This window comes from Balearica regulorum, chromosome 9 (genome assembly GCF_011004875.1).
Source record: "Balearica regulorum gibbericeps isolate bBalReg1 chromosome 9, bBalReg1.pri, whole genome shotgun sequence".
NCBI lineage: Eukaryota > Metazoa > Chordata > Aves > Gruiformes > Gruidae > Balearica > Balearica regulorum.
Window position 1 is genome coordinate 11,620,769 of NC_046192.1, and position 24,161 is coordinate 11,644,929.

Genomic DNA, 24,161 nt, shown 5'->3' on the forward strand with positions numbered 1-24,161 from the left:
CCAGTTATGACAATAGTTTTATTATTCAAGAACAATATTAACTTTTTATAGCTTAGGGGGGGGATGGAGTGGGGTAAAGGATATGGATTCTCCACACACACATGCTTTTAAAATACTAAGTAAGGAGGTGCAGAGGGGGAAGAACGAAAAAAAAGGGGCAAACAAGATTTACCTTCTCTTCTGAAGTAAACACTAAAAATGTCAGGTAACTTTTGCATTAAAATCTCTGCCATCTGCAGGGCTCCAACTACTATCTTAAGGTCTTGACTCGACAGCATGGAGGCAATATGACTAAAACAGATAATTTATTAGAATTAGGGTTTTTTTGGGTTTTGTTGCTTAAAAAAATATAATAAAATCAAGCCAGTTCATCTTGCATACATAGTACTAGAGACCAAAAGCCAAATTTTGTTGTGCTTTTGTAAAAGCTATAAATAAGAGGACTAAGGAAGTCCTCTTCCCACTTAAATCACTTTTACCAAATTAACATGTGCATAAAGGAAAAGAGAGAGTTTTCTTCCTTTAAAGAACACAGTGCTGTGGAACTTTGTATTGCCTTTGAAAAACTAGTCAGTTTTATTTTCTAATTGCATCCTTTTATCTAGAGCCCTAAACATGTCCTCCTATCAAGTAGGAGAGGTTTCATGAATACTTACCAGTTGAACATTATGAGAGTCTGTTATTGTTCACACTGTATTACCTCAGAAGTCATCTTGCTTTCAGAAAAGTTTATAGGTAAGTTTTAGAAATCAGGAAAACAGTAAGTGGTAACATTAGACATTACAAGTACACACAGCTATATAGATAATCTAAGTTTCTATTAAGAACACCTAGAGTTGGCACCTACTGCAAAAAATTCCTGAAGAGCTGGCAGCCTCAGGATTTGGAAAACAAATACATTAAGAATTTAAAAGTACAATTTCCCCCTGAAAAAGATGATTCAAAATAGTAATCACAAGTTTGAGTTGTAAGCTTAAAATTAGTTTCATTCACAACGTTTCACGAACCCACCTTGAAACAGCATGGTTTTTCAGGACATCCTTCAAAAGTTCAGCATCCGCAAAATAAATTATCCTAAGAATTGCTCTAAGGCACTTGTGTCTAACAGCAGGTCCAGCTGAAGAACTATATACTTCATAAAGAACACCAAACAATGTTTTGATAAAGGATTTTGCCAGTTCTGGGTCCTCTTTCATTAGTTGTGCTCGAGCATCATCCTTCTTCAATTCTGAATGTCCACCTGTAAGAAATTGTGGAACAAATCACTGCATAGTTCATTGCACCTCTGCCCTGATGATTACTTTTTTTTTTTTTCTTAAAACTGAGTTGATTTTCAATTCCAGAGCTAAACTAAGATATAATTTGAGAACCAGAAGTCAAACTGATGGCAAGAATGTAGGAACAAATCTTCCTCTTTCAAGGAGTCAAATCTTTCTTCAGTGTTCTTACATATTTCTGTACAATAGTAAGAAATCCTCACACAGTCTTTATTAATTTAAAGAGCAGTATGAACAAAACTGTTTCAGAAAATCCCAAGCCAGGAACACCCCCAGATTCCCCCCCATTTTAATGCATTTGCAGTTCCCAGGAAGAAAGTTTATATGTTAAAAAGAATACAATTCAAGAGATTAAGTTTTGTTGTAAAGCTGTCTTCATTCACATAAATCAGAATAGTTTGACATTCCACAGAAATCACAAGAAATACATTAGCTAACTAGCAGACCGTGGTATAACCCAGCATACATTAGCGACAGCTAGAAACACCACGTGTCTCCTAAGCTGGACTTACTAGTGTTTGTATTGGCTAAAGGGTTTGGTTTTCGCTGAATGGCACGTGCTGTTCCAGTATCCTCATTTATTTGCTGCATAGAGTTAAAATCAATAGTGTAGACACGCCCAAGCGTAGACAGACTTATCTCATCCTCACCAACCTGATGAGCTGCCTAAAAAACAAGGAAGAGTTTAAAGTTAAGAAATCTCTAACAAACAGGAAGCTATATGAAAGGCGATGAGAGGGGCAACACAGTAGAAAAAAAACCAATGACTGACAGAAATACAGGAACAGTGATTAAGCAGTTCACCCATTACTGAACACCAAAATAGTGCAATATTACAGCAGGAGGTTTGAGGAAACTCATGTGTTTCTTATTCAGAAAGAACAAGGCTGATATTTTCAAAATCATAAAAAAAGCACTTAATTCCCTATAGAACCGCATGCCTGTTTAAAAAAACATCACCACACAAGTATGTGGAATTCCTACCTCTATTATTCGACTATCAATCCTGTTATAGGGATGCCAGAGACCCCTGTCATCTCGCCATTGCCATATTGCACCATCTGTATTTTGCGCATTTCCTTTCTTTAGCATAGTATCAACAGCAAAGATTCCTTCTTTTGGCAGGCAAGGCATCAGTTCACTGTAAAGAACATTAAAACGGTATTTTACTAAAAGTATAAAATGAAGTCCGTCTAAGCTGAAAACTGTTTGCTTTCATTTTAGAGACATTACGGATTTTAACCCAAATGCAAACCCTAGGGTTGCCTAACTTACCAGATAAGAGAAGTAAGCTCATAGAGTTCTTGAGGACTTCGTGGAACAAGGTCAATTTGTTCTTGACAACTCCCATTTGAGGCTCCACAAAGGAGGAAGTGAAGCGTTTCTGCAATATCTATATACAAAATTATTTATGAGATTACCTATATCAGAATATGGACTCCATTCTGTGTTAGACACTACAAAGAAGAGATAGTCGTTGCCCTAAGCAGGCAGACAGTAGACAGTAAGACTAAACTTTGCTTCCATGGGGATGCATAGTAAGTGAGAGAAAAATAAGAGAACACAATATTTGTATAATCAAGTACACAGAGTTCCATATTGACTGTAGGCATTAACTTAAATAGGTTCCCCAGAATATGAAAGAGCAAGAACTCACTTTGCTTCATAAGTTGGACTGCAAGCGTAGGACAATTGGAGCACATTAAGGAAAACATGCGCACCACCATGATGAACATTCCTGAGCTCAGGATAGGAGGCGTCACTACCAAGAGTTGCTGGATATTTGTTAACAAGTCCTTGGAAGCAACCTGCTGGAGCAAGTTCTTCAGGAGGGAACAGCAAAATTGAAAACGTTAGTCTGACTTTGAAAGGTAAGCCCTTTGGAGAAACAGAGAGGGAAGAAGGAAGCAAAAATCCACACCCAAAAAACCCACGCCCTTACCTCCTCATGCTGGAAGTTGTCCACTAGCCGTGCGAAACAGAGACACGTGCTTTCAACAGACTTTTTGTCCTATTATAAAAGTTAAGTATTTGTTTGAATTAAAATATTTTAACTTGTATTAGATTATCCTGTTGTTTTGAGCACCGTGAGTGCTCATTTATAAGCATAATTTCTCCAAAATTTTACAGAATATTACAGCTCTGAATTTTAGATTTATCGAGACAGTCTAGACTGACCTCCTGGTATGGCATATTCCCTGGGAAACACCTCACACTTGCAATACAAATATCTTTAGAGATTAATGAGTCTATAATATTCTTTTTGGACTCTACAAGGAGGAAACAAAAGGGAAGAGAGCTACAAAGCCAGACCAACAGGAGATACAAATAATAAGCAGGAGTGACAGCTACTTTTCTACAGAGTACATGAAGCCTGCTCTTTATATCGTGCAGTGCAGTCAAAACAGCAAATCCAAAGACACCAAGATAGCTTTAAAAATAGTTCTAGTTAAAAGTTAATTGAAACACTCAAATTTCATCTGAACATAATAAAAAAACCTTTTATTGTAAGGGTGGTTAAACACTGGAAGAGGTTGCCCGGAGAAGCTAAGTCGCCTTGGAATTATTTAAAAAAAAAAAATTATCAGCTGCACATGGTTCCAGGCAATGTGTTCTCACTGACCTTGCTTAAACAGGGGGTTAGGACTAGATAATTGAGAGGTGCCTTCCAACCTCAACTACTCAGTTAAGAGCTAACTCGAGATTTATTTTTTTTTTTTTTGGCCAGAAAAATTCCACTTCAAAATTTCTTGAAATCCTACTTTTGTGGGCTGTAGCTTCTCTTCAAAGAGCAGGAGTCAGCACTTGTCCCTACTACTGCTGAGAACGGTGCTTCATGTTTCCAAAGCACCATCTAAAGCTGACATTTGACTCCTGTAAAGCTGCCTCAAAGATTCAAGTAGTCTCTCAGCAAGAAGATCTTGTGCTATTCTTAATTTTGCCAACAACACACAAAACATTACCTGGAAGCTTCTATTTAGTTGCATTTAAGGAACCAAATAATTTTTCCTTTTTCACCTTTTTTAATAGGTATCTGCCAGCAAAGCAGTATGTTCAAATCATCTGGTGCAACAGTCACTGAGAGTGCTCATTTATAAGCATAGCAGCACTGCAGACAGGCAGAGCCCCATGACTTCAAACTATTGTGCAAGAGTAGGAACTTTCTTTTTAAGAAGCTGTAAGCCCTCCCAAAATGTCAAATCAGAAAAAACCCACAAAAATTGAAATTGAAGCTTTTCAGAGCTTGAAGTGGGAGAGAACCTTTGTTAAGAAAAAAGACCAATAATGCTACTGGATTTCCTCTTACTGATGGGCAACAAGGACTACAAACCCACTATTATTCTTGCTTTTAACTTAAAGTAACTTGTCTCATTTTACAAAATTAATAGAGGTGTCATGAATCCTTACAGCATGTTTACAAGAAACAAAAGGTCCATACACACATCAGAATATCACAACTTGACAGTACAGAAACTTTAAACCAATTATCATATTGCAAAGGCAAATAATACAAAGTAAAGAACTAGATATCTGGAGGCAACTTTATACTACTTTCAGGTCAAAATTAAAACTTTCCATTTTATAACTGCTTCTTACCTGATGGGTTAACCTTTGTGTAAGCAGTGGCAAAGAGTCTGCCACAAAGTGAAACTCATCAGGTGTTATACTCTGGCAGCAGTTGGCAGCAATAGCTAGTGCATTCCTCTGTGCATTTATGCTGAAGAATTCCAGGTACAGCAAACAGTCTGCCAACCCACCCTGTAATAAAAAAACATTTTCACTCTCAGTACTGCTAAAGTCACATAAGCTTTTTTTCTTATTTCATCTTCACAGAAGATCACCAAGATGTAGAATTGGTGCAGGTAGAAGTGCTTTTTTTTTTTTTTTTTTTTTTTTTTACTTACTGCCTGCAGAATGGCTTTACTATGCCTGCGTGATAACATCTCCAGGGCTGTAAGCGCCTGCTCTGCCACATCAATGCACTGAATAACTTGCAACTACAAGAAAACAAGAAAGCTTGTAGATTAAATTTCTAAACCAGTTTGTAAAAATAATAGTCTTTATTAACATTTGGACAGTTAGCCTGTACCAAGACACATTACTAATGCAGCTGCACTGCTAACTGTAATCAGGCTTGTCAATTTAAGGCTAGATAAATAGCTACTTCATGAGTTACCAGTATGTATAATTACGCAGTATCTTTGTAACACCGATCAGACAAAAATTTCTCAGTGAATCAGATAATGCTTTTCAGTAAGGGTGTGAACAAAGAGTAAACCTGTTTTTAAAAGCTTCTTGTGCATTATGTATTATCTTATAAGGTACGATCTTAATGGTATATCCTAAAGTTAAAACAAAAGATAAAATCCCCTCAGATTAGTTTAACACTGTTTTGATTTCATTTTACCTTTTCCAAGAAGACAGGAATTGCATCTACCACTACAGCAGATGATCTGGGAAGTGCTTCCATCATATATGTTAAGGCCCGACATGCATGGTTCATCTATTAAATACATATATATTTAGTTTTAAGTTCCGATTATACATTTTTCTAATTAAAAAAAAATCTTAAATATTACAAATCACTTACAATATCAAAGTTGTGCTCCATCTGCAGCAGTGTTATCTGTTGGTTTTTTTTTAAAAAAAGTATTGTTAGTTCAATGAAAAGTATCTAGATATCAACATAAATAAAGGGCACAAATTAGTATCATAGCTTTTGACTCAGGACTTTGAGTTTTGGTAAAAAAGTTTCAAAAAAGCCACTACCTATTCTTGAGCTATTAAAGAATTAATAGGACTATGAAAACTTCGCAAAACATGCCCTTAAAACTAAATAATGGATATACAGAGATACACAAACATATATATAATTAAGAATATACAGTATAAATTAATAGTACTTTACTTAAGCAAGATATTGAGTGAAATATTATATCCTCCAATAGACATATATGATGTTTAATCTTTACCAAAGCTGGTACAACACTCTTGACTGGAAATCCTCCTAATGTTTCTTCATTTCCCATGACCAACAGCTGGCACATCTCAATCACTGCCTGTAGTTGCTGACTTTCATCAGTGGCTTGGAGACCTTGTAAAAGCTGTTGGGCTTTAGAACCTAGATACCCAAAAAAGAGGTTAGGAAAGAAGATATTAGAAGACATAAGTGTTCAAGGGAACTGTTAAGCTATACTTCTGCCAGAGTGGAGGACCAGAGATAGTTTGTTTTCCTCTGTATTTGTAGTTTCACTTCCTTTCCCTGTCATAAAGAGGGGGGGGGGGGGGGATAGGAAAGGGAGGCAAAAATCTCACTCTTGGCTGTCTTTCCAGTGCAGACTGGTCAGCACAGGGAGTCCACCACACTGCTCACCATAGCCATCTTGCCAACCTACAGCAGGTGCCAGAACCCACAACACTCCACCTTTATAAAGCAAAGGACTTTTCAACACGCCCCCTGGATAATACAGCACACGGAGTACCCGTGAGACCCCATCCTCTTCTTGGCAGGCGTGTAACAGGCTGCCTTTGGCTATCCTAGGAAGCCAAACAGACTTGGGCTAGAAGGTATGCATCTTATCTAGCTGCACAATGCAGACATGGTGGAACAAGACTAAGGACCCATATTCCTGCTGACACACTGCCTGAAGGAAATGATTTCTGTCTGAAACCTAAGACACTTTTGAAACTATAAACAACATACCTTAGAACTGACATCTACTAATAGTTTTAAAGCTAGCTTAAGCACTTGTTCAAAGCTAGCAAAAAAACCAAAGGGGGTAGGAGAGGTCTTTTGTTAAGCAGCCCATCATGCAAAAGAAAGAGATAAGGAAGGGGTGAAAAGGCGAGAACCCTCCCTTCCCCACCTAGAAGGGAACATTAAGATGCCCCAAAAAAGAAAAGAAAAGAAATATGGCTAAAGCAAATTTCTCTGCCTTATAGGAAGGCAAGCAAATAATATGTTGACCAGTGGTCTAGCACTATCACGACATACAAGTCTCCAACAAGTAATATATTAGATTAAACTATGAAGCTAATACAGATATTAGAATTTACTAGTGGCTGAATTCTACTAGTCTGGAAGTGGAAAGAATTAAGTCAAATTAGACAAACTTTGCTTACTAGCTCCACTTCCAATTGTCCTGTGGAAGAGCTGCGACATCCGAGGACCAAGAGGGCCAAACAGGTGAGGAGGAAGACCCCTAGCCTCTAATAGAGCTAAAAGCAAACAGAGGATAACAGCCATTGTCAAAGCTTCTACAAATATTTTTTAAAAGCTTAAATTCCATGATGCTATAATTGAAGACTACTAGAATTTTGATACTTTGAGAAAGAAGAGTTAGGATTAGATGACTGCAGCTACCTCAATTTCTTAAAAAAAAAGAAAAAAACAAAAAACAAAAAACCAACAAAAAAAACCAAACCACCAAAAAACAAAACAAAAAAACCCACACCAAAAAGATGACCTTTAGGGAACAAATAACTCATTTTTTGTATGCATCAGAGCACTAAGGCCCTTTAAGAAGTCACCCACTGAGTTTCCAGAGTTATACATTTCACAGAAGTCTGGTCTTTAAGTCTAGATCTAGAATAGCAGATATACCAGACTCATTTCAAATCTGAACTCAAACTACATAAAATAGGTTAATCTTATCTTTGCATTTTCAGGAACTGAATGCACTACTAATCTGAAAAAGAGACACTGAAAAAAGGTTCACAGCTTTATTTGCTGATGAGCAGGAGAAGGAAGAACTCTGCTAGCTATTAGGGGGTTTTTGGTTTTGTTTTTAAACGCTTTTCAGTAGTGTTACTTAAGCTAGACTAAGTGGGTGATTCTGATTTTTATTATAGCAAGCAGGACTATTGCTGATCATTACAATAACAATTAATATTAACAACCAATTTAGCTCAATATTCCTAATGCATGCCTATACTTACTGAGGATTATAAGCAAGTGAACTGGTAGTGACACAGCACTCATTTCCTCATTAAATATCCAGATTAACTGAAACCTGTCATTTGCAAGGGAGATCATGATCTCAGAACTCCTTGCAATGTAGCAGCAAAATCATTAAAACAGTTGCAGGACATGCAAAATGAGTTTATACCTGTCTGTACTCTCAAGTTTTGAGACACCTAAATCCTTTAGCCCAAGCACAAAAGCAAGCATTTTAAGAACATTTATATTCTGTTTGGTCAAAGCTTACAGCAACATGGGTATCAGTGACAAGCACAAAAAATGTTATCCCAAAGCAGGCAGAGTAACAGTAGGCCTAACCTGGCCTGTCAACTGAAAACATTTCTTGCAAAGACTTCTTTTCGTATTTGAGCTTACACGCTTAACAGGACTGAGTTGTCAATTCTCTCCGCCCACCTCCTCCTGAAAAATCATCAATACTAGCGTATTATACACCATGTAAATAAGGACACCATGCCACTCCCTCCAGACATTACTTCCAAATTCTTGCATCTTTAGTGAATTAAAGCTTGTAACTACATTCTTCAGAACTACTGTAAGCAAAACACATTCACAGACAGAGAAACAAAATACAGCCTTCCCACTACATATATAATACAGAATTTGGGTAGGTATGGCTATTTATAGGCTGCAAACAAACATAAAAAGGTAAATTAATAACTTTTATACCTTGTAGTCTTCCCATCTCAGAATCATCTGACTCACTTTCTCCAGAGGTTGTCATACCTACAGCCCCAGCAACAGAACTAGAAGCTAAAGAAATAAAATAGAGATTAATGCAAGTTACAGTACCTTTAAAGCTACCAAATTCTCATCAATTCCACCATTAAGGCAAGTGTCAACCATCAGAAGAGTGCTCTGCTTTTAACACTGCCACCATCATACTTCTGTACAATTGTCACTTTAAATAGACCAGTCTTCAGCTTTTGGAAAATATTAGACCTGTAGAGAGAGGCTATATCGACACAAGATAGTGACAAAAAATTACAGCTAGATCAGCAAATTACCTTTGACAGATTTACCTGTATTCTTAGTAAATTTATGTTTTTCTTAATTCAGTGTTATGCTGCACTTAGTTTCTGTTAATTTTGACTTTTTGTACTGATATAGCTAGCTTTAAGCAAAGAACTTTTGAGATTTTCTACAGTACAGCATAATTGCTGGAAAGCTCCTTTGAACTTACTACTGATTAGGTCCAGATGATAAAATTAAGTACCATTTAGTAGGACTATGCAAGTAAGAATATTTAACTTGGTTACAAATTTCTCCAGTACAGACACGCTTGTTATTTTAACAAAAAACTCGTAGAATATTTATGAGTAGTTACAAAAGAGCTTTTACAGGTATATGCACGCCTTCTATTTTCTGAACAGTTTGGTGTCTCTCCAGTTGGCAGTACGGTAATTTATGTAGCATCAGCTGAAGTTACTTTTTTTTATAAAAAAAAAAGTAGATGCCTGAAAACTAAAGTTTACTTTAATGGACACAGTTTGGAGACTACAAAAAAGCGTAACTGAAACATATACCAGATATCCAAGAGATCAGATTCAAAAGTAAAGGTCCCTCTCACTCAAAAACCTTCAAAAATTATTTACCAGCTGTACCAGCTTAAAAAAATTCTCCCCAGAACTGAATCCATTTAATTATTAAGTGCACAGAAGTTTGTATCAGCAACTACACTAAAAATGCTTCAGTTGGAATTTCTTCTTACCTGCAGCTCCCTGGGGAGTCTCATCTGTACGTGCAGCTGAAGAGTTAACTCCATCCTGGTTGTTGTCCGGATCAGCCATCTTCTCCTGTCGGCGAGCTTCAGCTGCTCCTCTTTTGCCCAGGCCAGAGCCTCGCCGACTAAAGATTCAAAAAACAAAGTTTCAGACCTTATGAACTAAACCAGATTTATTAATGTAAGACTACTCAAAACCATGTAACATTTATGTAGATCACCCCCACAAAGTCAGGCAAACTAACAGATTTGCCTAAGAATCAGTCTTCACAAAATTATCCAACTTTCTGCTGTCCTTGCCTCACATCATGGCAGTGATTTGTTTACACTAATGCATTACAGCTAGGTCCTTACATTATACCCTTCAAGACAAGGCAGTCTACCAAATATAATTGTAAAAACGAGAAGATTAAAGTGACTTAGATACGAATCACATACTCTGTCACAGAACTTCTCAACTGTGTAACTACTGAAAACACAAACAGAACTCTGATGTTCAACTTTGTTTCAGTGCCAGAACAAGTTTGAGGGCACAAGCCTTTTTAAATTTGCTTTTTTAAAAAACTGTCATCACGACTACAAGTATATATGCCTACAAAGTAAACAGTCAAATTCAAATACACGCTTGTCAACACAATCAGACTTCGAAAGCCTTTTTTTATGGCATGGAAGAGGGAAAAGTAGTTGTGATGTAACTACTAAATGTAGTTTATGTGTAAGAAAAAAAAACTTGTTAAGGCTTCATAAGTCTAGCTTCACAATATATGCAACTACAAAATTTTTTTGCATCACAGGACACATTTACTCTCTCCTCCCAGATGTTTAAAATCATTAACTCAGGACTATTTTCCCCTGCCTCAGAAAGTATACTAAGTACTTCAATATGCTCTTGTGTGGTACCATGAAGTCTCTTTTTCAAATTAGTCATCTATTTTATTATTCTCGATGGACAGCAGTTTAGCACTCACTCTTTGCGTTCAGTATCTTTTAAAACAACACCTCCCAAAGGAAAGGGTTACTTAAATTTGTGATATTGGCTTTGTGTGTTTCTTTCCCTCCAGTGCCCACAGCTGAGGGACTTATTGAAGGTCTGATGTGACAAACTATGTGCTATTCATGACACTGGCGTACAGAATAACCCAGCAGGCCTGAAAAGCTACAGCTACTTCTGCAATAGCAAAGTAAGAGATAGATAAGGTTAGTTTTCATGCCTGAAAGTGACGTTAACAACCTACTGCAGTAATCATGTTTCATTATCTTAAGGTTTTACCTGGTGCTAGCACAGGAGCCCGTGGTCTTTTGCCGTGTGCTCCGCCGCAAACTGGGGAGCTCAGCAGGTGGTGATTCACTGCGCTTCTTTGTAGATTTTCTTAGACCTATGTAATATGTAAAGAATGGAGAGTAAATGAGTCTTTAAATACATAGCAGTTCTACAAAGAATTGAAACTGCCGTGTACAGGAAACTTCTATGTAGAAGAACAGCTTCTACATAAGAACCACAGTAAGCTCACATCAGCTTTTAGTCAGCTTGCACTGAACTGCTACACCACTGAAATAAAGGTTTAGATACTTAATTTTACCCATTATTTTGAGTTAAGCAATATTGACTCAAAGTTGTTACCTTGACACCTTTTCCTAACCTACACACTACAGCTATAGAAGAGCTTAAGTCACTCATGCTAAACAGATATCACATTATGGGTGAGTTTATTACTTCAACATGTTGATGTTCAAAATTTTTAAAACAAAAGAAGATTCTTTAGCTTTAGATAAAGCGAGGAAAAGAAATTATGGGGCGGGGGGAGAAGCAGACACAGTGGTGGTTGCACGTGTTTTCTGCCACTTCTGACTAAATCTGTGCAGCATAAACTTAATCTTCTCACTAGCTGAATCACAATTTTCAGTCAGTTTTATTCACATTAGTATGACTTAATAATAACTGCCTTAAATCAAAACCATGCTCCCCTCCAGGAGTCGAGCACTGCCAGTGTTGAGATCTGTCACGTGTATTATTTGTGTTCCTATTTCAACTACATCCTTTCAACCCCCATCACTGTTGTAAAGTCTTTCTTGAGGCAAATAACCAAGCATATCTTCACAGTTTTAGAAAAGGAGTTCTCAAGTTTTTAATTTAGAAGTATTTGCACTGTAGACTGACCCAACTGATATTAATTTGCTCTAGGTTATGAAGGCATTGCTCTGATGACACATTCCATCACAGAACCAGGTAAAATCTCAAATACAAAAAAACACCATCCAATGCAACATTCTCAGATGATGAGCAAGCTTACTATCAGGCTGAAATATCCTGTAAGAGCTTCCAAGCCAGAAGGCTGATAATTAAAGTGTTGAAAATTTAAAATACTTATCAGGCCAGCTTTACATTTCAGTCCCCCCTCCCTGCCTCTACAATAAAATAAAAGAACCCCATAACATCCAATTTAGACATACTAGTACTAGAATAGATGTAAATAATTTTGAAAAGATTAGAAAGTTAGATCACTGCTCCCTCTTCTGGCAGTAAAGCAGAAATAAGACATATTTAAGTGTGCAATGTTTTTGAGCACAGTACCTGTCAAACTGGCTCCTGTCTATTTCCCTAATCCTAAAACACTCCTGGTATGCTGAGTTGTGGTACTGAGGGATGAAATGATAACTATACAGCTTCTAACTGGATATTTAACAGAAGAGGGAAAGTGATCTGAAAAGCTATTACTGACCTGATCAATAGTCTGTCCTCTCAAACACTATACTATACTGACTCAGGAACACAATGCTGTGTGCAGTTAAGTTCCATGCAGACGCAGGTTAACTTGATATTTGTGTATTTACCAAACACCTGGCTTACTAACTCAAGAAATTTGACAACCTTAAGAAAACAAGGAGGTTCTATGTTTAATAGCCACCAAGCACTGAAATGAATGAAGCAGGCCAGCTACTTGAGTTTTCAGATGGTCTGTACATATAGAACAAAATATGTAACATTTTCAAATATTCAGAAAAGCAGTAGCATTTTTACTATGTATGCTTTCAAACCAAAAACTTAAGTTGAAGTTGCTGCAACAGAAATACGTGATGAATCCAACCTTATTTACATGTGATAAGACACTCACAGGAGGAGAGGGCGAGGAAAGAGAGTTATAAAGCAGAGATACAAGACAAAGTTTGAAACAGTTGTAGCAAGATCCTATGCCATAGTATCTATGCTTCTCAAGTACTAAAAGTGCACACATAGGAAACTCCCCTCTTAGCTGGTTATATTTTACAATAGAAAATGCATACTTTAACTGCCACTAGCTATAGCACTGTATTATTCCACAGATAAAATGTTTACTACTCTAAGGTCATATTATATTTATGGAAAAGTAGGCTACTTTGTACCTATAACAGTATGGTGAAATTTTAAGTGAGATACACCTTTGCTTTACGTTTAGAAGAATAAGTTAACAACCCTGTTACAGTAGAGTTCACTGGAAGAATATACAAATACATTTTAATTCTTTATGTGAGCATGCCACTTACTACTTCAAATCTGTGGGTACTCATTTTCAAGTAGTCAGACCTAAATATTAACTAACTTCATATCAGCTTAGCAATAGGCTATGGATGAAACACCATACATCCACTGTAAGTGAAGTAAGATTGACTTGACGTGTATCAAAATAGGATTTCTGCTAAGGGCAAAGGTTTCACAAAACAGCAGAGCTAGCTTAACTGCCTACTGTTGTTTAACAGTATGCTACACTCACTCATGTCTTATTGTCCCCAAATCAATCCCAAGATGCACAAAGTGCACACCTGATACACTTTCTCCTCCCGTTAGTATTCTGACAGTTTGGTGAGCTGAGCTTGCTTAACACTGGTCAGATGAGCACACAGACCATTAAGCGGTAGGGCAAAGAAGCCATCAAATGGGTTGTCCTTTTCCATAAGAGGCACTAAATCAGCTGAGCCATCTCTTTAAACTGAATTACCTCAGTAAGAGAGTTTTAGAGAATGTAAAGTGTTACCCAGTTACCGCTTGGTGGATGAGCTGCAGAATACATCATAGCCTGAGCACCTAGAAGAGTTGAGCTCATTTTCTCCTGCTGCTCAGGAAGAATGTTCTATTTGTCAGATCTTTTTGCATGTTTCTCTTTTCCCAAGTCTTTAGTTCTCTACCTCTGACATATCTACCGGGGCACGTGTAAGGTTCCACCTCCCTCTATTAATTTCAAAGGCTACAAAGGAAACAAAGACAGACTTCTCAGAGCTTCTTCCTGCTGTTCAATGCCACTCTCTGCCTTTAAAGTTCATTGTTTAAGAAGGCTTCTTAAGTCAATCTTACCACCTGCATCTTTTACAAATCCCTTGAGTCTTCCCAATACCATAAGCCCAGGGCTGCTAATGTCTTCAGTGTAGGACTGAACCTTCTTCCTTTCACTTGAGTTGTCATCAAAATTTGATATCTCTCCCTTACCATACTGCCAGCATGGCCTCCCAACAGAGTTAGTCCTGTGTCTATAGGAGATGCAGGAGGCTAACAGCCCCAAGCCTTCACTGGTGAAGAGAGCACAACCAGCATTCAGAGAAATGCTACTAGAGATGCCCTGTGACTGTCTGAGGAAGGAAAGCACCAGTCATACCGCCAGAGACAGACAGCAAGCACTTTCAGGGGAATTGGTTTGATGTTCATCTCCAGAAGTTGTTTATTCAGCATTATTCCTGTAATACAGAGCTATCGAGATCTGTTTCAAAGAGCTAGTAAAAGTTACTATCAGAGATGGAACTTTCAATAAACCAAGAGAAAATTAGGTTTAAGCAGTTCATATTCAGCAACTGCAAAACCTTCAGGTGTAAATTTCATAATTAAAGCACAGGCATAGGTTTCCTTATGGCAAGCATATATTGCTTATACCCTGACATCATCCTATTTGCATGCCAAACACTTGGGTTAATGACTCAGAAGGAAAATATACCCAAACAGGCTAAACCTGAAACAGTGCAGTCTAACAGACTGGGGGGGGGGGGGGGGGGGGAGAGAAAAAAAAAATCTTAAAATTAAGAACATCTTCACACTTAGGTGTGTTTACTGGTCAACTTTTTTTTTTTTAAGGGCATTTTTTGCTGCATGAAAGAAACAAGTTCTGAATGCAGCTGTACTACATTCACTTATTTTAAGTATGAGAGCGTTGCCAAAACAAAGTTAGTCAAACTTCCACAGTCCATAACCTGGAATGCCCTTTATTTGCAGTTCAGAAAGATTATCAGTAGATATTTACTTGTTAGGACTAGAAGTTTAGACTTCAGATTAGCTCTTGTGTTGGGCTGTTCTCTTCACACAATAAAGATAGGGTAAAAAAAGCCATGGCAGAGGAAGGCAAGACAACCTCCTGTCATTCTAATACTCCACTACACTCCCCTCAGTACCAGCCCAAACATCCCCAGCTCTCGCCTACAGCCCCACACAGCCCATCATCACAATTAAATCAAGTATCTCCAAGCCAGTCATTTCTTCAATCCCAAGTCCACAACTCTAAGGCTCTAACAACTATCACACAGACAGCACTGTCACCCACAATCCCAAATAAACTAATCCAGAGCTATTTTCAGATTCTTTTCTCCCTCATCTCTGCCAAACCCCTTGAAGCGTGGAGTTATACACTATTCGTGCTCCATGTTCACCTTCATATGGCTTTTCAATATATCCCAATAACCTCTCCAGACTCCCAAATCTTAAATTATTAGGTAGAGGCTCCTCAGTCAGGGACAAATATCCTAAGTTACCCTGCTCTCAGCACTGTCACAGCCATCACTGCCAGCTTCTTCCTACTTAAGGGCCACAAGACACTACACAGAGAGCAGTAGAGATTTCCCTAATAGTCAGTGAGATGACCCAATTCACAACGTTATAAAAGCCCCTACAAAACACAGGGCTTGAAAGGGATGTGAAAATAGTCAAATCAAGAGAGCAAAACAAGAAACTTGTTTTTTCTCCCCATCAAGAAATATTTAGCTACAAAAATAGATGTGAAAGACTTTAGCCTGTTTTTATTTCTATAGCTGTTATTCAGTGATGTCACTCCTCAGTTACACAGACTGCTGTGTAGCTGGACTCTGAAAGTCACCCTGGATGCGTTTAACACCTACTAATTATCCAGTGAGGACCGGATGAGAAACCTAAGGGTATTGCCCTCCAATATGTGAAAAGCTTCTGCAAAGACAGCAGCCGTGTCTCTCCTCATTCTTCTCTTCATAGGGTAAGACAGCTCAGCTATTCTAGTTTCTCCTTCAAAGATCATAACTACTAATAATTCTTCTTGTACTTCCTGAACTGCAATACCCAGGAGTGACCAGCATTGCATTTACATAGACATGACTGACCATACTTTAGGCAGAATAATCTTCCCTCTCTCCTCACACTTTTCTTCCTAGAACCACTCCTCTCCATTTTTTCCTGAAGATTTTGCAGCTCCTTACAGTTATATTTGCATGTTTGTATTTTATCTCCTATTAGTTCTATACACCCTATTTCAAGCTTCTTCAAACATCCGTTTCATACTATACCCCTATACCAGCCTGCTGAGTTTTAGCTTTCACTTTCTACACAGAATTACTACTATGACTTCTAGGGACATGTTTCCAGGCAGAGGGGTGTACATGTCAATAATTTAATCTAGATCACTGTTTGCCTTACTGCTTTAGAAAGCTTTACGGGTGTTAATATTTGTGTGAAAAAGTCACCTACTTCTGTTCCCTTATCCTCTACAGGATAGCTTAGCTTCCTACAGAAAATTAAATTTAAAAACTTACCCATTCTTCCTTAAAAATCTACCCTGGAGGTTTACTTTCTTAGTATTTTCTTGACACTTCTCAGTACAATGATCAGAGTAAGATCAGATCTTACTCTGATCATTGGTATTCAATGTAATAACCATCAGAATAAGTTTTGCTGTAATCTACAGTAAAATAAAGACATTTTAGACTTCCTAATATCACCTGTTAGTACTTCCCTCCAACCCAAATTGGGACACCATCTAGAGAAAGTAACTTTAACCTCTACTGAGTCTAGAAATGTATCTCACCATGCTTCATGCCCCTTACCAGTAACTTTTTATACTTATACCCACACCTTTACAGTCCATACCAACTTAGTTTTGCGACGTATACTTGAATATCTTAGTTCAACTTAAGTTTATCTTTCGGCAAAAGATGATTTTCAGATCATAGAGGAACTAAAGCCAGTCAAGCTTGCTTTCTCAGTATGTTCTTTGTGGAAACAGTCTAGGCTCATATCCTCAATGCTGTTTATCAAGCTACCCAACACACACCCCTTACATTGTGTTATCCCATCCTTCCCCTTCTCACTCCTTGCTGAAGTTTTGTAACTTGTCACAAATTACTCTCTGCCTTCACCTTCTCGTTGTTCACTTGTTGGAGGTAAATTCTTCCTCCTCCCTACTGCTTTTCTCCATCGCTAAAAAAAGTTGCCTGTAACAAGGACAGACTTAGCTAAGAACTTGTTGGTCAGTCCCATTCTTGCCCAATTCCTACTCACTTCTCCCTCACTCCATCCTATAGAATTCAGAATTTTTACTCTGGAATTCATCACCCAGTAAGTCTTGAACCATGGAGCAGGTAAATAAAATCTTGCTATAAAGTAACTCCTCTCCCCTTCCCCAATGCCACCCTTCCTTAATTAGGTTAGGTCAGTCCAGAATCAATACTCCAGTCATGCAAGTTATCCAAAACAAGCCTGTTAGGTCAATTAAATCTATTTTGATTACACAGGAAGACATCAGGTTGCTCTTGTTTATTTCACATATTTCCTGCATTAGTGTTAACTATAGACACGCCCCAGTTGTGACAGGCTACTTGTGATCATGTCTAGGTAAAGGAACAACAGTAAGCAAGCTTAGGAATCAAAATTCCTAAATCAAGTTTTACAGAATGCATGCTATAAAGTAAATCCTACAGTACATAAAGGCAGTATAATGCATTTCAAAAGAATTTTGTGCAAGCATATCTCCACACTAGTAAGCAAGTGCTCTGCTTGGAGACAGCCTGTAATTCTTAGTGACAGTGTCCAAGAACAGTACCTGCTATTCAAATTCAACACCAGAGAATGTATTTCATAAGAACAATTTAAAAGATAAAATAGCTAACGAACCAGGCACTAGGTACACTAGGTTTAAAAGATTACTGTTCTTACAGTAACATCAGAGATTCTTACAGTAAGGAAAAAATAGTAGAGTGGGCTTGAAACAAGAAACCACATATTAACACTTTTTTCCCAGCATTTATTCCCACTTCAGGACAGAAAGCTTTAGAAAATGAGAAAAAAATCTGACAGGATGAACATAATCAAGGAGAGTTTTATAACTGATGTCCCCATCACAACATCCAATTATTTGGTATATATTTTACTTTAAAATTGATTTGCAAAATAGAACTTAAACTTATAGAACACTGACTGTACTTAAATCATTTGTTTTAGCTGTAAATAGTTTCAATCATAGCTTTACTTAAAACTCAGCACAACACACTAACAGTTAATTTCTCTAAAGAATATCCCAAGAAGCCTGAATAAAAAAAAAATAGAAGTATTTGTTTAGAAGACAATTTTAAAACATTCATGCTTGTTCTTCCACAAAAGAACAACTTACTTGCTAGCTTAGCCTGTAGTCCTGAAGGTCCAGGTTTTGATGTCTCTGACTTGGAAGAGCCTGGTAGAGACAGTTTTGTTTTAGGGAGACTGACTTTTGGGCTGAATCGAGCAGCCCAGTCAAACTTTGAAGAGCCACCTGTTTTACTCTGTTCTTTGTCCCTGCTACTCCTTCTTGGACTGGGGCTGGATGCAGAACGGGAACGCCTAGCCTTATTCTGGTCCTTTCCCTGCTTCACTCTGGCACCCTGAGGAACAGTAGAAGAAGCAGAGGCAACAGCAGAAGAGGAGGAGGATGTGGAAGCTGAAGAAGAAGAATCAGTGATGGTGCTACACCCAGCTTTGGCTGAGGTCACCGATTTTGAAGCCAGCTTGGAGAGTTTTGCTGACTTCTCTTCAGCGCCAGTTGATTCAACTGCTGAACCACTCTTTATGCAAGACAGATTCTCTGTCCTTTTCCTTTTCTGACTTCGGGAGCTACCAGCAGCTCCACCCTTTCTGGTGTGAGCCTTGCTTGTTGATGGCAATTGTGTAGACTTCGGCTGTTCTTGGTCTAAGTGTCTTCGCTTAGATTTAGAATGTGGCTTGTTAGTTTCCAAGGAAGTTTCAGTGTGTTGAAGTGCTTTGGGTTTTTTAGCAGAGCTAGGAGAATTGGTCCTCCTGTAATCTGGACTAGCACTGCGTTTAACTCCTCGAGAATTGTCTTTCTTAGGCACTTGCCCCGTTTTTTGCTTTTCTGAAGTATTGACTCTCTCTGGATCTTCTTGTTGTGGTATTAAAACAGCAGATGAACTACAGCCTCTGTAGAAGTAAGCAGGAACAGTGTTAGTGTTGAACTCAAGAAATCTCACCGTTGCAACAGTTTTGCAAGATAAATGTCAGCATTCTCTAATAATAAAGGAAACCCCAGGTAAGAAACATTGTTGATTAAGTTTATATTAAAACAAGAAAAAAACCATGCTTGTATGAAAACACTTATATTGTAAATCTTTGCCAGCATGAAAACTAAAATAAATTGCAAAATAACAGCACACTGCCTTTTTTTAAAAAAAAAACAAGATATGAGGTAACTTGGATAGATTTTAATATCTGATTATTTTTTAAAATAGATATGTCAAACTGATTAAAAAAGAAAAAAATTCAAGCCATGAAACTATTATCTGAATGTTTGAGAATGTACGTTCCACAAGAGAGTAAGGAGTGTTCAGTAATGCATAACTAGTCATAACTGGATTCTAGTACAAGGAAGGCTCTTAATGAAAGGATAGTTTCTCAATCTTGAAATCGAGGTAATGAATCACATACAAAAATGGCAAAATTCTCTTCTACATGATAGAAAACTGTTCCAGTGTTTATACAGCAAAAGCATATGAAGAGAGATAAAGCATGACCAAGATGATTACCCTGAACACAGGTATACTTTAGATTATTACATGTTTCAATTAATATTGGACATTGTTCAGAACTTCTTGGGCAATTTTCCCCCAACATGAAACAGGAAAAGGGGAGAAATACTTTGCAAGTATTCCAGGACTAGTTATGCAGAAATCATTTCCTCCCCATCACTGATGGAATGCTCTTAGTTGGTGAATCAGAAAAACAAAAAACACAAACGGAATGTGAAACACTGAAATATATCCATTGAATGCAATACCTAGATTAGTTAAAATCTATTAGTCATACATTTCATAAAAACTCTGTATAAATAGATATATTATACACAGCTGTGAAGCGCAGATAACACTGGTTAACATATGAATATGAAGCGCAATTACCTTTTAGAAAAGTGTCCCTTGGACTGCTCAGAAGTAGTATTAGACTGCACTTTGGGTGTCTTTGAAATAGATTTTCTACTCTCAGGAGGGCTATGTGCCTTATGTTTTGCCTGCCCTAAATGTGACCTGTCAGCAGAAAGTCAAAACAGAAAGCTATCAGGATTCCAAGATACAGATATAAACCTGTAGGTGGAATTATTATTCATTTTTGGACCACTTATAAATATTCGTTTACAGCTTCAAACCTTTCCATATCAACTCCTAACATTAAAGCAATATTTCAAAAGAATCACCTGGTGCAGTTACAAAATCGCTACCAGCGTAACTGTTTTGTAAAGCACACAATTATTTAGTCATTTTAAATGAATAAAACATCTGTTCACACCTGAGCTGTGCAGATAAATTAAAATTTTTCTGGTGTGCAATATTACCAAATTATTCACTTAAACATTAAGATAGCACAGTAAAGCACAAGACTAGAGCACTTGTCAAAAAGACCTCTTCTCAGAAATAGATACATACTCATCAACTTCAAGGTTCCACACATTAAGACTTTATCCAGTTACAAGTGTTCACAAGCTTGTCTCTGCTCTGGAGTTTAAGGAAATCAAATGCTCAGAATAGGAAGGCAACCAGTTCCACTTGGTAGGAAAGCTCAACCTGGCCAGTTATTTTCTGGCTGCAGATCCACCAATTCAAAGGACTGAGAGCTGTTTTGTAACAACTGAAGTAAGACAACTGAAGAAATATATGCTAGTGATGAAAGCAGTCAGATGAGACAGGAAACCTGTGATGTCAGAGGAAGGAATGAGTTTCACACAGATAAGCTACAAGAGGTCTTCCAAGCAGCTTTCAGCTGCATGCAAAAAATGGTTTATTGTGTGAGCTCTGACTGGACGATAAAGATCATACTATACCGTAGATAAAATTTAAGACTTAGGCTAGATCCTCACATATACCACATCTATTTTCAAAACCAATGGGAATTACCATCCACAAGACAGAAATGAAAGCTCATGAGCATTTAAAACAGCGCAGCATAAATAATTGCTAAGGCAAGGGACATCTCGCTTGTACTTCCCTGGATAAAACACACACTTGACTCAGCCGTCACCAAGGAAACTCTACTGCTCATATCCTACCTATACAGAAACTTGAAGCACCACTAACCTGTACGAAACCTCAAACTGCCCTAGTATTAGTGCTGGAAGAAGCAATGTTCCAAAGTTAAAGAACTGCTGATTATATGCTATTAACCTAGGCTATTGAGTCCTTTGAGTTGAGCTACACAAAGATCTCTGAATTATGGGGGAAGGGGAGAAATACAGATTTAAGTGTTCTGCTCGAACCCATGACCCCAGACATCAAAAAGTTTAGGCCAAAAGAGTAAGCAGAAGAGTTCCATGAGCTTTCAAATACCTTCTTCCAACCAAATGCCAGAAATCTAGTAGCAAAGTCAGAGTTAAGCCCGCTACTGACCAGAAAAGTTTCCCCATCCTTGAAGGATTTCAACATGAACTTAAACATAAACCTTAGTAGGAAAAAAGTACCAAGTCTGATCACCTAAGTGATAAGCAAACCATGTGGTTACAGAGTTGAAATGTTAAAGCTTCAGTAATACGACTGTTTTTCTCAATAACTTTCCTTCCTCTAAGTATTCTCATTTAGTCAGTTACTCAAACTGATGAATGCAGCTAGACAGCACATATTCAAAACATTGTCTGTGGCTCATCTTTCTAAGTCTGAAAAGATTAAATTAACAGCATCTTCTCCATACTCCAGTAATTTGTTTTTGTTTCCAATAGTAGATGAAATCATTTTTATTAGCAAAAGCAAGTGAAATAAAACAGATCTTTAGCTCACAATAGCAAACTCCATCAAGGTAAACTCAGAAATGTCTCGCCTAATACCGAGCATTTGGATTTTCCTTTTCCTAACAAAAGATTAAGGCATGAAGTTCAATTTTCCCCTTGAAATGTTTTTATTATGGGAGTAACAGAAGTTATTACATAATTTACACTTGGCAGGAATCTCATTTTTTTTTATGTAAGCTAAGTAATCAAGGTTCATTTATTCTGAAGTATATTTTAAAAGGTTATTTTCCCCTAAAGATTTTTGTTTTGCTTTAATTAGAACTGGATTCAACTTAATGTTTTAAGTATTCACAGAACACAAATAATTGAAGATCTTTTCAACTAAAATATGGCTAAAACAATACATCAAGATATCCAATACTTAAGTTATGCACTGAAGCATTTCCACTTGTTCCAAGCTTCCTCCCTTCCACCTTTAAACCCTTCAGGTTCTTACAAGTTTTACAAACATCACTTCATACAATGTCCAATTTATGTGGCTCAATAAAGCTACAACCATATCCTGGGGATTGTGAATATTGTATTGTGCAGACTATTTGCGTGTGCTTTGTTTTCTTTATCCACCAAACTATCAGTAGAAATAATACTCAGCTAGAGCAGAAAGGTTACACTAGAAACATAACAAATGGGGAGTCAAAACTGATGAGGATTTTTTTTAAATTTTATTTTTAAAGACTCACTGTGCTCTCACTTCTCATTCTTTGAGTTTAATCATTCACCTTGCATGTGTTGCAAAGAGAAGGTACACAATAGCAACTGTACATGCAGTAGCATGTCAGTTAAAAGGAGCATGAAATTAACTCTCCTTCTCTAAGATTTATATGATGACAAGCAGACTGACAATTTGGAGAGACTGCAGGATTAAGTTAAAAGATCTTTAACCATACACCAACTAACAAGTATCATTGTCCCAATTTATATTAAGGTTGTGACAGCTTGCTTACAGTCTTGTTAAAAGTTAACTTACATACAAAGGTAGTTAGAAGAGTCTGATGAGCTAGAAACAAAAAGAGTAACATTTGGAGAACTAAGCGCTATGAAACACACATAGGCAGCCAGAAGATTGATTCTTGTTAAAGGTTGTAAGCTACCTGTACTTTTGCCCATAATTCAAGGATTTTAACTCATAACTTACTCAGTTACAAGCTCTCTGCTTTTTTTCCATTAATGTATCATTCATTCAGAAGTTTCATTTAAACAAATATTCTAGCAACAAGTATTTTGAGAGGCTAAGTTCCTCATTAATGATGAAAAATGATAAGGTAAGTATTTGTGAGCTTTGTTTGTCCATAACCATTTGCAGGGGCAGGTCCAGAAGACTGAGCGCTTGCTGCTCCTTCAAGTGTTGCTTTGGTGTTTCATAACCCACTCCAAGGCTTTGCTCAACTGGGCAAAGCTGTCTGTTGATACACATTTTAATTCACAGGTAGACACTCAGTTTAGAGTAACACAAATACAGAAGTTTACAAGTGACACACCATTTAATCGGCAGTGTTTATATAAACAATCTAGTAGAAACTGCCATCCCTTAGCCTTCCTTAGCAAAACTATAATAAAGAAACAACTAGAATCTGTCCTCATAGAGTTACTCTGTACATATTAAAAAAAACCCATACTTTTTTGAAATTAGTTTATAAACAAAGTGTTTCATCTAAGTCATGTTCCTCAGCAGCTGAGAGTGAGGTATTAAATGCTTCCAAACATGAAGTCTACAAAACTAAACACTCTCTCACTTCTGTCAAAAGTGAGATAAAAAAGCAGTATCACAGATGAAATAAGATGTGCAAAAACCCCTACTTTCTGTCCTCAGAAATACTCCACCTGTCTTCTCCACCAATTCAAACATTAAATTTACAAGTCTCAGGTAACATGTTAACAGTTAATATATT

The 24,161-nt window shown here is 37.3% G+C and overlaps 1 protein-coding gene across 6 annotated transcripts in view; it reads right to left on the reverse strand.

Moving 5' to 3' along the window:
* TRIP12 (thyroid hormone receptor interactor 12) overlaps positions 1–24,161 on the reverse strand; it is a 78,898-nt gene that overhangs the window by 22,355 nt on the left and 32,382 nt on the right. For 2 of the 6 annotated variants that reach the window (XM_075761078.1, XM_075761077.1), the window contains exons 3-20: positions 20,399–20,524; positions 18,625–19,424; positions 11,250–11,355; positions 9,968–10,104; positions 8,926–9,009; positions 7,401–7,496; positions 6,251–6,399; positions 5,869–5,904; positions 5,686–5,781; positions 5,183–5,275; positions 4,875–5,036; positions 3,220–3,288; positions 2,935–3,100; positions 2,553–2,670; positions 2,262–2,418; positions 1,790–1,943; positions 1,012–1,240; positions 173–291 (exon numbers count right to left, since the gene is read on the reverse strand). In XM_075761078.1, the coding sequence (XP_075617193.1) occupies positions 173–291; positions 1,012–1,240; positions 1,790–1,943; positions 2,262–2,418; positions 2,553–2,670; positions 2,935–3,100; positions 3,220–3,288; positions 4,875–5,036; positions 5,183–5,275; positions 5,686–5,781; positions 5,869–5,904; positions 6,251–6,399; positions 7,401–7,496; positions 8,926–9,009; positions 9,968–10,104; positions 11,250–11,355; positions 18,625–19,424; positions 20,399–20,524 (2,897 nt within the window). The remainder of the gene's footprint in view (positions 1–172; positions 292–1,011; positions 1,241–1,789; positions 1,944–2,261; positions 2,419–2,552; positions 2,671–2,934; positions 3,101–3,219; positions 3,289–4,874; positions 5,037–5,182; positions 5,276–5,685; positions 5,782–5,868; positions 5,905–6,250; positions 6,400–7,400; positions 7,497–8,925; positions 9,010–9,967; positions 10,105–11,249; positions 11,356–18,624; positions 19,425–20,398; positions 20,525–24,161) is intronic. The other 4 variants (XM_075761082.1, XM_075761080.1, XM_075761079.1 and 1 more) reach the window with 3 other exon arrangements.